The sequence below is a fragment of the Hemibagrus wyckioides genome, linkage group LG28 (assembly GCF_019097595.1).
Source record: "Hemibagrus wyckioides isolate EC202008001 linkage group LG28, SWU_Hwy_1.0, whole genome shotgun sequence".
Lineage (NCBI taxonomy): Eukaryota > Metazoa > Chordata > Actinopteri > Siluriformes > Bagridae > Hemibagrus > Hemibagrus wyckioides.
The window spans coordinates 15876452-15888839 of record NC_080737.1 but is presented as its reverse complement, the minus strand read 5'-3'; the positions used below and the strand labels follow the sequence as shown (position 1 = coordinate 15888839).

At 38.2% G+C, this 12388-nt stretch overlaps 1 protein-coding gene across 2 annotated transcripts in view; it reads right to left on the bottom strand.

Moving 5' to 3' along the window:
- npr2 (natriuretic peptide receptor 2) overlaps nucleotides 1–12388 on the bottom strand; it is a 49013-nt gene that overhangs the window by 23353 nt on the left and 13272 nt on the right. For both annotated transcript variants that reach the window (XR_009203900.1, XM_058382961.1), the window contains exons 4-7: nucleotides 11929–12064; nucleotides 10792–10886; nucleotides 4776–4893; nucleotides 2926–3010 (exon numbers count right to left, since the gene is read on the bottom strand). Coding sequence is in view for 1 of the 2 variants with exons in the window: in XM_058382961.1 (XP_058238944.1) it covers nucleotides 2926–3010; nucleotides 4776–4893; nucleotides 10792–10886; nucleotides 11929–12064 (434 nt within the window). In the remaining variant the exon portion in view is untranslated. The remainder of the gene's footprint in view (nucleotides 1–2925; nucleotides 3011–4775; nucleotides 4894–10791; nucleotides 10887–11928; nucleotides 12065–12388) is intronic.

Here is a 12388-nt window from a genome sequence, read left to right as displayed (position 1 = left end):
ACCGAAACTGGGCTATTTTTAGATTGGATCTTTTCTTATCTTTAACGATCCAGTGAGTCTGTGGTTCAGTATAGCCCCAGATTCCTGTTCTGGGAGGACAGGAGTGTATCCAGATATGGTTTTATTTTGTTGTGGCACATGCTGTGATGCTTTTCTGCTCACCGTGGTTGTAAAGAGTTGTTTCCTGAGTCAGCTCAATACTCAAATCTGGCTATTTTTCTTCTGACACACTCATTTTTTTGGCACCAATTTTAAATAAACTGTTGTGTGTGAAAATCATAGGAGTTCAGTAGTCTAGCACCAGCAACCAGATCATATTTTGTCCAATTTTGGTGGTTTGATATGATTCTGAACATTAACTGAAGCTCTGGACATGTCTCATGAATGATTTGATTGACTGACTGGGTGATTGCATGAATGAGCAGGTGTACAGGAAGTCCTATTGGCTATCGAGTGTATGTCATTACTTATAATTTAATACAGGGTTCGTGAGGGACAAGGTTCACATGTTGGACTCATTTTAGATCTTAAAACCCTTTTTCCGCAGATCACTTGTGAAGAACCAACGTTCCCCGTTCGTTATGGAGTGGCCAAAAATTGTCCAAATAAATCAGGGATGAAAAAATCAGCACACAAATAGAGGAGAGCAAAGTAAATTTGATTCACAGCCACATTTTCTTTTTGACATGAGGATACAATTCACAGCAGACCAATATACAGACTGCAGGCTAAAAACAGGACGTTTTTTTATGGCAGGACGACGGGAGAAAGAAAGAGTGTCCGAGCCATTTTAAGGTCACTACCCCTACTTTATGGCCCCCCCCCCAGGTAGTTTTGACTATAAGTAAACTTGGACGTCCTCTCCGCCATGTGCATAAGCACGTAGACACGTTCCAAACGGATCGACACATCTGGAGTCGCTAGCTCTGGACCTGCTGTTTCCCCAACAAGCTCAGGCAAAACCAAAATCGCTCATCCTGACATTATACGGACATCGCCTTGGTAGGAATTCAAAAGGAGACGGGTTTGTTGTTGAGCGCAGAAAGAGAAAGAGAGAGAGAGAGAATGAGTGAAAGAGAGATGGAGAGAAAAGAGCAAAGCTCACACATTCCAATCTAAAAGGTGCAAAACACTTCCAGATGTCGAGGCAAGGGATATTGCAGCGTTTGCATTTCGACTGGGTTTTTTAAACTCCCCTTTCGAGCCACCCTGGTCTGCCCCAAAAGACCCACCGTTATTTGTTTTTCTAGGCTGGAAGAAGGGAAAAACCTTGGCAGGGGTTTAATAGTTAAAAAAAACCCTTTGAGATTCCAAATAGAATTTATTTGAGGGTTTGTCAAATTAGAATGTCCCTATTATTATTATTATTATTATTATTATTATTATTATTATTATTATTGAGACAGCAAAAGCTTTTTTTAGCAAAGACATTCCAAGGAAAGCTGTCTCCTGGTTCATTAGCGATCAGATCATGTGGGTGCTGAGAGCTTTATTTATCTCAGTAGAAGCTAAAAATACATAATGAAAAAAAATCCAACTCGCAGCTTATTATTGAGCAACTAGTAATAGTTACTATTATTGAGGAAAAAGTTAGGATTCGGGTGGTTAAGAGGTTAGAGAATTTGACAAATCTGACGAAAATAAAACGTAGAATCAATCACAAAGCCTATCCTGGATACAGACAGCCACAGAGATAGACACATGCTCTTTTTTTATGCTATTTAAAGCTACTCTTTTTAATGCTATTAGCAGGTCTCGGTGCAAAGGGAAGCATTCCACACTGGACTTATTGTTTCATGAATCCCATATGTGAATACCTTCAGTGCCCCCCCCCCTACACACACACTCTTCCTCCCCGAACAGCCCCCTCTCGCACCATTAAACCACTCACGTTGCTTTCCTGCAAAACTTCACCTCACACCATTGACTTATCAGCGTGATCTTGGTCCTAATTATCCGTCTTTAGCGTAATGGATTTTGTCTGGACAAAACAACCGACTCACACTCTAAGCATTTTTTTTTTCTCTTGGAGTAGAAACGGAAGACGAGCGATGGCGAAATTGTAAGGAATCGGAATGCGGACGATGAAGGAGGCGGCGGTGAGGTTCAACACAAAACTGAAAAATCAGTATCATGTCTGTATAATAATTGTCATTGTGACATTATTATCATATACTACTCTTATAGTATTAGAATTAATGTAATAGCATTGCTTACATTCACAGCCCTACACTGACTTTTGGACTATGAAAGCAAGACATCTGCAACAGGTTTTATCTCCAAAAATAATCTCACCATTATACAACAACAAAAAGATTAAATTCACTGACCACTAACCTTTTCATGCATGTGTGTGTGTGTGTGATTAATCATTATCAGCTCATATAATTCCAGCAATTATTCTGTACTCCTGAAACAGTCAAGTGTGTGTGTGTGTGTGTGGTCATGCATTCTGACCCCTAATGTGAGATTTACAAGATCAGGAATGAACCTAAATATAAACAATATTTAGAGAAATAGCCATGAAGTTAAATATTTACCCTTGAGACTTAATCGTAAATGCATTTAAATTGACTTCATCAGTCAGCAGTAAAGCTTCTTGTTTACTTTTTGACTGATTCTTTTCCAGCTACTTGTTTCAGAGGACTTATTTATGATCGAAAAACAATTTTATTCACATATTAAAACTCAGGCTGGACAGATCTGATGTGAAACTCCTAGGGTTCCTGTATCATCTCTATGCCAGAATGCTGTTTAGTGTTTATACATTCCAGCCCTGAACTATTTAGACGCACTTGTAAATCATATAAATTGTGGGATCTACAGAAACCTCCGCCTAAAATCTCTTCAAGGATTCCCATCCATTTTCCTCATTTTTTTAAAATGAAAAGAAACCCGTTTACCAATCCAGAGCCAAAAACATACCTGTAAATGAGAAAGCTTGACATTCCAAAAATGATGAGGGCGAGACCGGATCCCACAGCAACAATTCCGAGGACAGGAATTTGGTCTGGAGAATGAAAGACAGCATTTCCACTTCAATTTGTCTCTCACACGTTAGAAAGCGAAAAAAAAATGTTTAAATATCAGCATGCGAAAGAAATTGCTTTCATCACATCAGTGAAAACCTGCGTGAGACAAATTCAGTTTGAATTATTTGACTCTTATTTCTTTCAGCGGTTCAATCTGAATCATTTGAATCACTTGACTCTCATTTCTTTTTGCGATTCAATCTGAATCATTTGACTCTCATTTCATTTAGCGATTCAATCGGAATCATTTGAATCATTTGACTCTCATTTCTTTTAGCGATTCAGTCTGAATCATTTGAATCATTTGACTCTCATTTCTTTTAGCCATTCAATCTGAATCATTTGACTCTCATTTCATTTAGCGATTCAATCTGAATCACTTGAATCATTTGACTCTCATTTCTTTTAGCGATTTAGTCTCAATCATTTGATTCATTTGACTTTCATTTCTTTTAGCGATTCAGTCTGAATCATTTGAATAATTTGACTCTCATTTCTTTTAGTGATTCAATCTGAATCATTTGAATCTCATTTCTTTTAGTGGTTCAATCTGAATCATTTGACTCTCATTTCTTTCAACGGTTCAATCTGAATCATTTGACTCTCATTTCTTTCAGCAATTTAATCTGAATCATTTGACTCTCATTTCTTTCAGCGATTCAATCTGAATCATTTGACTCTCATTTCTTTCAGCAATTTAAACTGAATCATTTGACTCTCATTTCTTTCAGCAATTTAATCTGAATCATTTGACTCTCAGTTCTTTCAGCGATTCAATCTGAATTATTTGAATCATTTGACTCATCATCATACAGGCGCAATTATAAATTAAATGAAATCTTTTCCTTCAGATTTCTATAGACTAATGTATGTGTTTTTACTCGATTCTGCTTTTAAAACATGATATTATTATACATTATGAAAAATAAGTTCGAATTTGTACTTTTTTGCTCATGTAACGTATGTATATTTACTTATTAATCTTTTACATTTATTAAAATTATGTTTCCTTAAGATTTTGACTAATATGTCACAAGTCGGTAAATAAAAATGAACCTTAAATATATATTTTTAAATGTAATAAACCTGTAATAAACACACTACTGATAATACTACTGATAAACTCACTACTGCTAATATTTAGACTCCAGAGTTTTATAACATTATGGGTTCAGTGTTGTTTATTGACATTCACGTGCTTTTCAAACTCAAGTCATTAAAACCTGAATGCAATGTTCAACTTTTTAAAAGTACTGATAACATTTTGTGACCCTAATTCAGCCCTAATTAGAACCTAACGTCGCTGAATAAAAATCCTGAAACTTGGCACAAAGTTTAGATTTTCTCGAACAGTCAGATATGAATTTGCTGCCACAGCAGTTTCAGTGACTCACACACATCAGACTAGAGAGCTGCCAAAAATTCGGTGGATTGGGAAAACTTTCAATCACTTTGCAAAATTCCTTTAAACAAAAAGTCAAAATAACAAATTAAAACCTTGGCGAATTTAAATAATGTTATGTCTGCTCCAAAGGTTTATCAACACAAGGCTGAAGTACTACACAAGGACAGCCGAACCATGAAGTGATTCGATCTCCATCGACAAAAATCTGTAGCATTTTTACACATAATATCTCACACCTGGAAATGTTTTTTTTCTCTAAACTCAAATAGAATAACTTTAACTCTGTGTCTGCTTCCTAATAGGCCTGCGAAAGAAATTGCTTATGCATTTCCCCTTACCTTCACACGAGACCAGACATCGAGGCTCATCGAGTGGTGGGCAGCCCTTTGGCCAGTGAATCATCTCTGTAGCCGACCACATAATCTCCTTATGGGTTCCATTATAGTAACCAACAACCTGTGTAGAAAAAGTGAGTTTACTCTAGATTGTAAGGCGGCTCTTTCATTCAAATATTGCTCTTCGTGAATGTTTGTTCTATAATTAGGATCAATACAGAAATCACACGGCTTTTGATCAAGACGGAGTTGGAGGAAAGATGTCGGTCCATCAAAATTTGAGGAGATTTCGTTCAAATGAAGTTTTATCAGAAATATATACACCTTCTGACACCTTCATGAGATATCGCAAAGCTTAAAGCAACTCTGGTAGAACTCGACACACACCTTAGCTCAAGCTAAAGGTTTAAAACCCGCGAACTGAGAGGCACAAATTCTCCCCACCGCACCACCATACTGCCCTAAAGTCATGACTAATTACTGACATTCCCCATGGGAATCATACTGGAATCCATGAGTAATTGTATACAGCCTGTTCTATACATCCTGCTATGAAAGGTACCTAAGCTCCAGAAAGTCTCTAGGATTCGCATAAAGCACCCAAATAAAGTTCCTATAAAACCCACAGGACATGCATGAAATAGTAATACAGCGAAATAAATAAGGCCACAAAAATAAGGCCATATTCTAATGAGTAACCCATAAATATCTAAGAGGAACTCAAGGGAAATAGATCTCGTATTTTAAAGAATAATAACTCATAAGCATCCAATAAGCATTATACCAATAAGCAAATAATTAATAACCAAGACAGAGGGAGATATTTGAATGAGGAAGCAAGAAATATTCACTAGGAACCCAGTGGAAATAAATATTGCCATGACTGATCCATAAATATCCAATAGAAACCCTATGGGAATATATATTCCAAGAATTAACACATCAATATCCAATAAGGAATAAGATTATATAAGGAACTCTAAGGAAATTAGATTATACAGTATAAAGAAATAAGGAAATATATCTGTATAATCTTGCTCACTTTTTACTTTATTTAATATCATCGGTATATGAATTTAATTTGTTCTGGAGGCGGGTTCTTTAGACGAAAATTAGTATTGCAAAACAAGAAGAAATAATCTAAATGCAGATAATATGTTCCAGCCAGCCAAAAATATTACCAATATTACCAATACGAAGCATATAGGGCGCTGGCGGGGCGGTTTATCACCTACCATGCGGAAGGCCCGGGTTCGATTCCCAGCCAGTGCCCACCCACCAGCTACTGGATGCAGTGCTGGTCCCAAGTCCAGATAAAATGGGAGGGTTGCGTCAGGAAGGGCAACAAGTTGTTGTGCAGACCAGTCGGTCCACTGTGGCGACCCCTCTCACACGTAGGGAGCAGCCAAAAGATCAACAACAACAACAACAACCAATACAAAACGTTTGTAGTTTATGGCTGCTTACAGAGAGCTAACCCAAGCCAAGCATTCCTCACAGGAAGTCGTGCCACCAAGCTTGGGATAAAAATAGAACAGACCATCCTGTCAACAAAAAAGCTTTTGAACGAATGCTGAAAGCAACGATGGTATCATGGGTTGACTCTTTCAGAACAGCTTTTGCTGCCTGAACACGCAACTTAGCCGGCATTCGGTTTTGTTCGTATGGCGAAAGTGCTTCGTATGCCGTGGCAAATTTCTAGCAAAATTTCAATTCTTAAGGTGAAAATTCGTAAAGGGAGGGCATTCGTATGCCGAGGTTCCACTGTAGCTCTCTTGACAGCTCTGCCTCGAAACTGTATTCTCTGTAAATCTCTGTAATTTTAACTTTCTCTGATGGGAATAAACATTTCACTGAATAACCTCGTACTATAAGTATGTGTTATGTAACTCACTCAAAATTCCAATTAATACATAAAACTCCAATAAAACATCCAATTAAGAAAACACCATGAGAATCCCATCGGGAATTTTGTATAAAGGATTAATTACAAATATTTTAAACCCTTGACTGTGACATAAAAACTGAAATTTCACTAATTCACTACCTGATCTTTGGCTCTGAATCCTTAAAATAGCCACATTTGCACCGCATCTTCAGTGTTAAACGTGCACAGTGGATGATTCTTGTTCAAAGAATAACATAAAACAAGGTAATCTTTAAGGTATATGGAGTTACTATAGCAACAGGGTACAGAGAGGAAGAAAATATCTAATAATATAGCTATACCTGGTGATTCAGGTTGGATGCTCAGTGTGCAGCAGATCTGTTAAAGGGATTCAGTCTAGAAAGCTGCACTCCATGTCCAAGAATAAAAATCGAGCATTCTTGACCCACCTAACCCCGTGTTTTTTTCCTGAATGTTCTCTTGGATTTTCTTCCCGGCCCATACAGACATGCCTTTCACATTCTTACCAATGGACTTAATGAAAAAGTGCAGAGTAAAATAACGAGCAACGTCTGCAATCAACATTACTAATAGTTTACAGATGCTTTTTAGTGCTTCAAGCTCACAGCCGTGTTTATCTTCAGGAAAACACCCATAAAAAAGGAACACCTACACATTTAGCTGAAGTTTAATCACCAACGGTGTAAATAAACTCCGCCGTTTAATCGAGCCACACTAAAAGACAAACAAGAACCGTATGAGCTGCTTAACACCCGCTGAAGAGGACAAACGTTTTCTCCAGCATGAAGTGAAGTAGCCGAGGTTTCTTCTTTACTAAACGTATTTTATACTTTCACCGCTGATATTCATGAATGTGGTGTTTCACTGGCAGAAAAACAACAAGAAATCAGGCCAGATAGTAAAGGTGGCTCATACGTGCAAAACACATTCTCTAAGTCTAAAAATAAAGACACTTCAACTTCAAAAGCAACAAACACAACTCTATAAGCAGAGACACAACTCTAAAGGGAGAGACACAACTTCAAAAGCAACAAACACAACTCTATAAGCACAGACACAATTCTAAAGGGAGAGACACAACTTCAAAAGCAACAAACAACTCTATAAGCAGAGACACAACTCTAAAGGGAGAGACACAACTTCAAAAGCAACAAACAACTCTATAAGCAGAGACACAACTCTAAAGGGAGAGACACAACTTCAAAAGCAACAAACACAACTCTATAAGCACAGACACAATTCTAAAGGCAGAGACACAACTTCAAAAGCAACAAACAACTCTATAAGCAGAGACACAATTCTAAAGGGAGAGACACAACTTCAAAAGCAACAAACAACTCTATAAGCAGAGACACAATTCTAAAGGGAGAGACACAACTTCAAAAGCAACAAACACAACTCTATAAGCACAGACACAACTCTAAAGGGAGAGACACAACTTCAAAAGCAACAAACACAACTCTATAAGCAGAGACACAACTCTAAAGGGAGAGACACAACTTCAAAAGCAACAAACACAACTCTATAAGCACAGACACAATTCTAAAGGGAGAGACACAACTTCAAAAGCAACAAACAACTCTATAAGCAGAGACACAACTCTAAAGGGAGAGACACAACTTCAAAAGCAACAAACAACTCTATAAGCAGAGACACAACTCTAAAGGGAGAGACACAACTTCAAAAGCAACAAACAACTCTATAAGCAGAGACACAACTCTAAAGGGAGAGACACAACTTCAAAAGCAACAAACACAACTCTATAAGCACAGACACAATTCTAAAGGCAGAGACACAACTTCAAAAGCAACAAACAACTCTATAAGCAGAGACACAATTCTAAAGGGAGAGACACAACTTCAAAAGCAACAAACAACTCTATAAGCAGAGACACAATTCTAAAGGGAGAGACACAACTTCAAAAGCAACAAACACAACTCTATAAGCACAGACACAATTCTAAAGGCAGAGACACAACTTCAAAAGCAACAAACACAACTCTATAAGCAGAGACACAACTCTACAAGAAAAGAGACAACTCTAAAATGAAAGACACAACCAGAGACACAAATCTAAAGGCAAAGACGCTACTCTAAAAAAAACACACACAACTCTATAAGCAAAACCAAAACCAAAGACACAACTCTAAAAACAATGACACAACAGTAAAACCCAAGACACAACACAACTCTAAAAGCAAAGACACACCTCTAAAAAATAAACAAAGTCAAACACCGAAGACAAAACAAAGACACAACTCTACAAGCAAAGACACAACTTTAAAAACAAAGACACAACTCTTAAAGACACAACAGTAAATCCAAAGACACAACACAACTCTACACGCAAAGACACAACTTTGCAATCAAAGAAACAACAGTAAAACCACACTACTCTAAAAACAAAGACACTACTCTAAAAACAGAGACAACTCTAAAAGCAAAGCCACAACTCAAGACACTATTCTAAAAACAAGACGCCACCAGATACACAACAGTAAAAACAAATTCACAACTCTACAACCGAAGACACAACTCTAAAAGCCAAAGACACAACCAAAGACAAAAATAAACGAAGACACAACTCTAACACCAAAGACAAAACTCTCCAAGTAAAGACACAACTCTAACACCAAAGACAAAACTCTCCAAGTAAAGACACAACTCTAACACCAAAGACACAACTCTAAAAAATAAACAAAGACACAACTCTAAAGGCAAACACAACAGTAAAACCAAGACACCACTCTAAAAACCAAGACACAAGCAAAGACACAACTCTAAAAACAAAAACACAACCAAAGACACAACTCTGAAGGCAAAGACACAACTCTCCAAGTAAAGACACAACTCTAACACCAAAGACACAACTCTAAAAACAAAAACACAACCAAAGACACAACTCTAAAAACAAAAACACAACCAAAGACACAACTCTAAAAACAAAAACACAACCAAAGACACAACTCTGAAGGCAAAGACACAACTCTCCAAGTAAAGACACAACTCTAACACCAAAGACACAACTCTAAAAAATAAACAAAGACACAACTCTAAAGGCAAAAACACAACCAAAGACACAACTCTGAAGGCAAAGACAACAGTAAAACCAAGACACCACTCTAAAAACCAAGACACAAGCAAAGACACAACTCTAAAAACAAAAACACAACCAAAGACACAACTCTAAAAACAAAAACACAACCAAAGACACAACTCTAAAAACAAAAACACAACCAAAGACACAACTCTGAAGGCAAAGACACAACTCTCCAAGTAAAGACACAACTCTAACACCAAAGACACAACTCTAAAAAAAATAAATGAATACACAACTCTAAAGGCAAAGACACAACTCTACAAGCTAAGGCACAACTCTAACATTAAAAGTCTCTCTTGAACATCACTTACTTGTTGCTGTGAGCCTAAATGAATCTCCTGACACTTTCATTTCTAGCAACATCATGTTAGTTTAGATATGAGGTCAAAATTTGCATGTCATTAATGTGGGAAAGTGAAAGCTGAAAAGCCGCCTACAGGAAGCCGGGTTATTCGGAAGAAAACCATAACTCCTCACTAGAACTTTAATCAGTTTCAGAGCAACTACACAACAATTCCACAACTAAAGAAATTCAATGTTGCCTCATATTTCATGTCCAATCAGCAAAGAGCATGTGATGTTCAGGAATCTTTAGAATTATCTTTAGGTGTTCTTGCTTTTATTGTCATATTATAAAAATTTGTTGTGTTTGTAGCAAAAGGAAAGTTCAAATGTTCATCTTCTTTTCTGAATGTGAACTAAATATTCATCGATGACTTCTACGCCCACGATTTTCCTTCATAAAAACAATTTTTCGCATACCCACCCCCATCCCCCCTCTTTTTCCCCCATTCAAAAGCCACTGGGGATGTAAACGCATGCACAGAACTGCATTAATAAGAACCAGGAATAGGAATAATACGTCGTCCCGGTCGTCTCGTTAAACTAAAGCTGTAATATGCAACACGATCTTCTAAACCAAATGCACTGCTGCCGATGTTGGAACCAAAAAAAGGTGTATGCTTTGATCGATATTAACAACAGGGACAAAGATTTATTTGCTGAACTCACCCCATACTGTCCAGTTTCCAGGTTGGTCATGGCCCAGAGGCTGAAGTCTACGAACCTGGTGTTGCCTTTATCTGTACTAATGAGGCCTGTCACTCCTGAAACACAGATTATAAATTAAACCAGTGAGAAATGTATTCAGAGCAGTGAATTAAAATAAATAATGTGTTGGATTGTTCATTTTAGGTTTCTATTCCAAACAATATCTAAACCCGATCCTCAATTATATAATAAGCTATTATTCAGGAAATGCAGCAAAGCTAATAGAAGAGGTTTGTTAATCCTGTGAGTTTAGGAAGTTGAATAAATAATCTTTTGTTTATTGAGATAGTTTTGCAGGGCAGCACAGTGGCTTAGTGGTTAGCACTGTTGCCTTACAGCCAGAAGGTCCTGGGTTTGAATCCTGGGTTCGAACAGGCAGGAGCCTTTCTGTGCCTGTGTGGGTTTCCTCTCACAGTCCAAAAACATGTACATTAGATTGATTACTAATTCTAAATTGCCCATGTGTGTGGTTGTCTGTCAATATGTCGCCCTGGACTGGTGACCGGTCCAGGGTGTACCCCTGCCTTTTGCCCAAAGTGTGCTGGGATAGGCTCCAGCAGACCCCTGTGACCCTAATTAGGAATAAAGCGGATGGATGGATGGATATAGTTTCACAGCAGTCAAAAGAGCACGGGTTACATTCTGTTCTGTTAAACCATCATCCATCCAAATAAACAGGCAAAAGTATCTGGCACATGAAAATTGAAGGAATTGTTCCTTTAACGGACATTTTCTCGTCTGAGATACTGATTCCGGACAGGAAATACAACCAAGTAAGCTATCTCCTGCACTCGATATTTTGCCTGGCTTCAGTCCGCTTTTGGCACGAAGCGAGTCAGAGAAAGTTCATGTCTCAACTCTATTCCTATGACAAGTTTCGGCAGATGGGTTTGCGTATTAGAAACACATTTTCGGCACGGGTTGCCGATGTTGGCCGGGACAAGGCTCTCACGTCTCAATCGCAGTCCTCTCTTTACTTTACACACACTCTCTCTCTCTCTCTCTCTCTCTCCACACACTGGCGTGTTACGAGAGCAATGGTTCGATTAAAACCCGCCGCTTAAAAAGTCAGCGCAGAGGAATCGAAAGAGGACGCACCCCAGATCCTGCGGTTCTGCATCCTTTTAATGACACCGGCACCATCGTTCGGAGACACTCCGTCTGCTAAAGCCTCAGTCAGGGCCGTCGCGTAGAGCATAAAGCCGTCGTGGAAACAGCCGGCAATGAAATCCATCTGAAAGACGGCGGGAGGGAAAAACAACAACAATAACAACAATAACAAATCAGTCTTAAATTCCACTTTGGTCAATATTAGAGTTATGCAGTAAGGACTTGTAGCATGGTGTCAAGTTCTTAAGAAATCCTGACTAGCTTCAACTGTTTTGCTTTGTTTTTTTTGCATGCCTTGAAGGCCATATTTCAGTATGAACAGTTCTTGGGTTTCAGCCGCTTTGTCTGCTATATTTATCCCCGAGCACAGCTGATTCCGGAAAATGAGCCTGACACGAGGAAGCCAAACTCTTGTTTCCACGGTTTGTAGGTGTCATATCTGATCAGC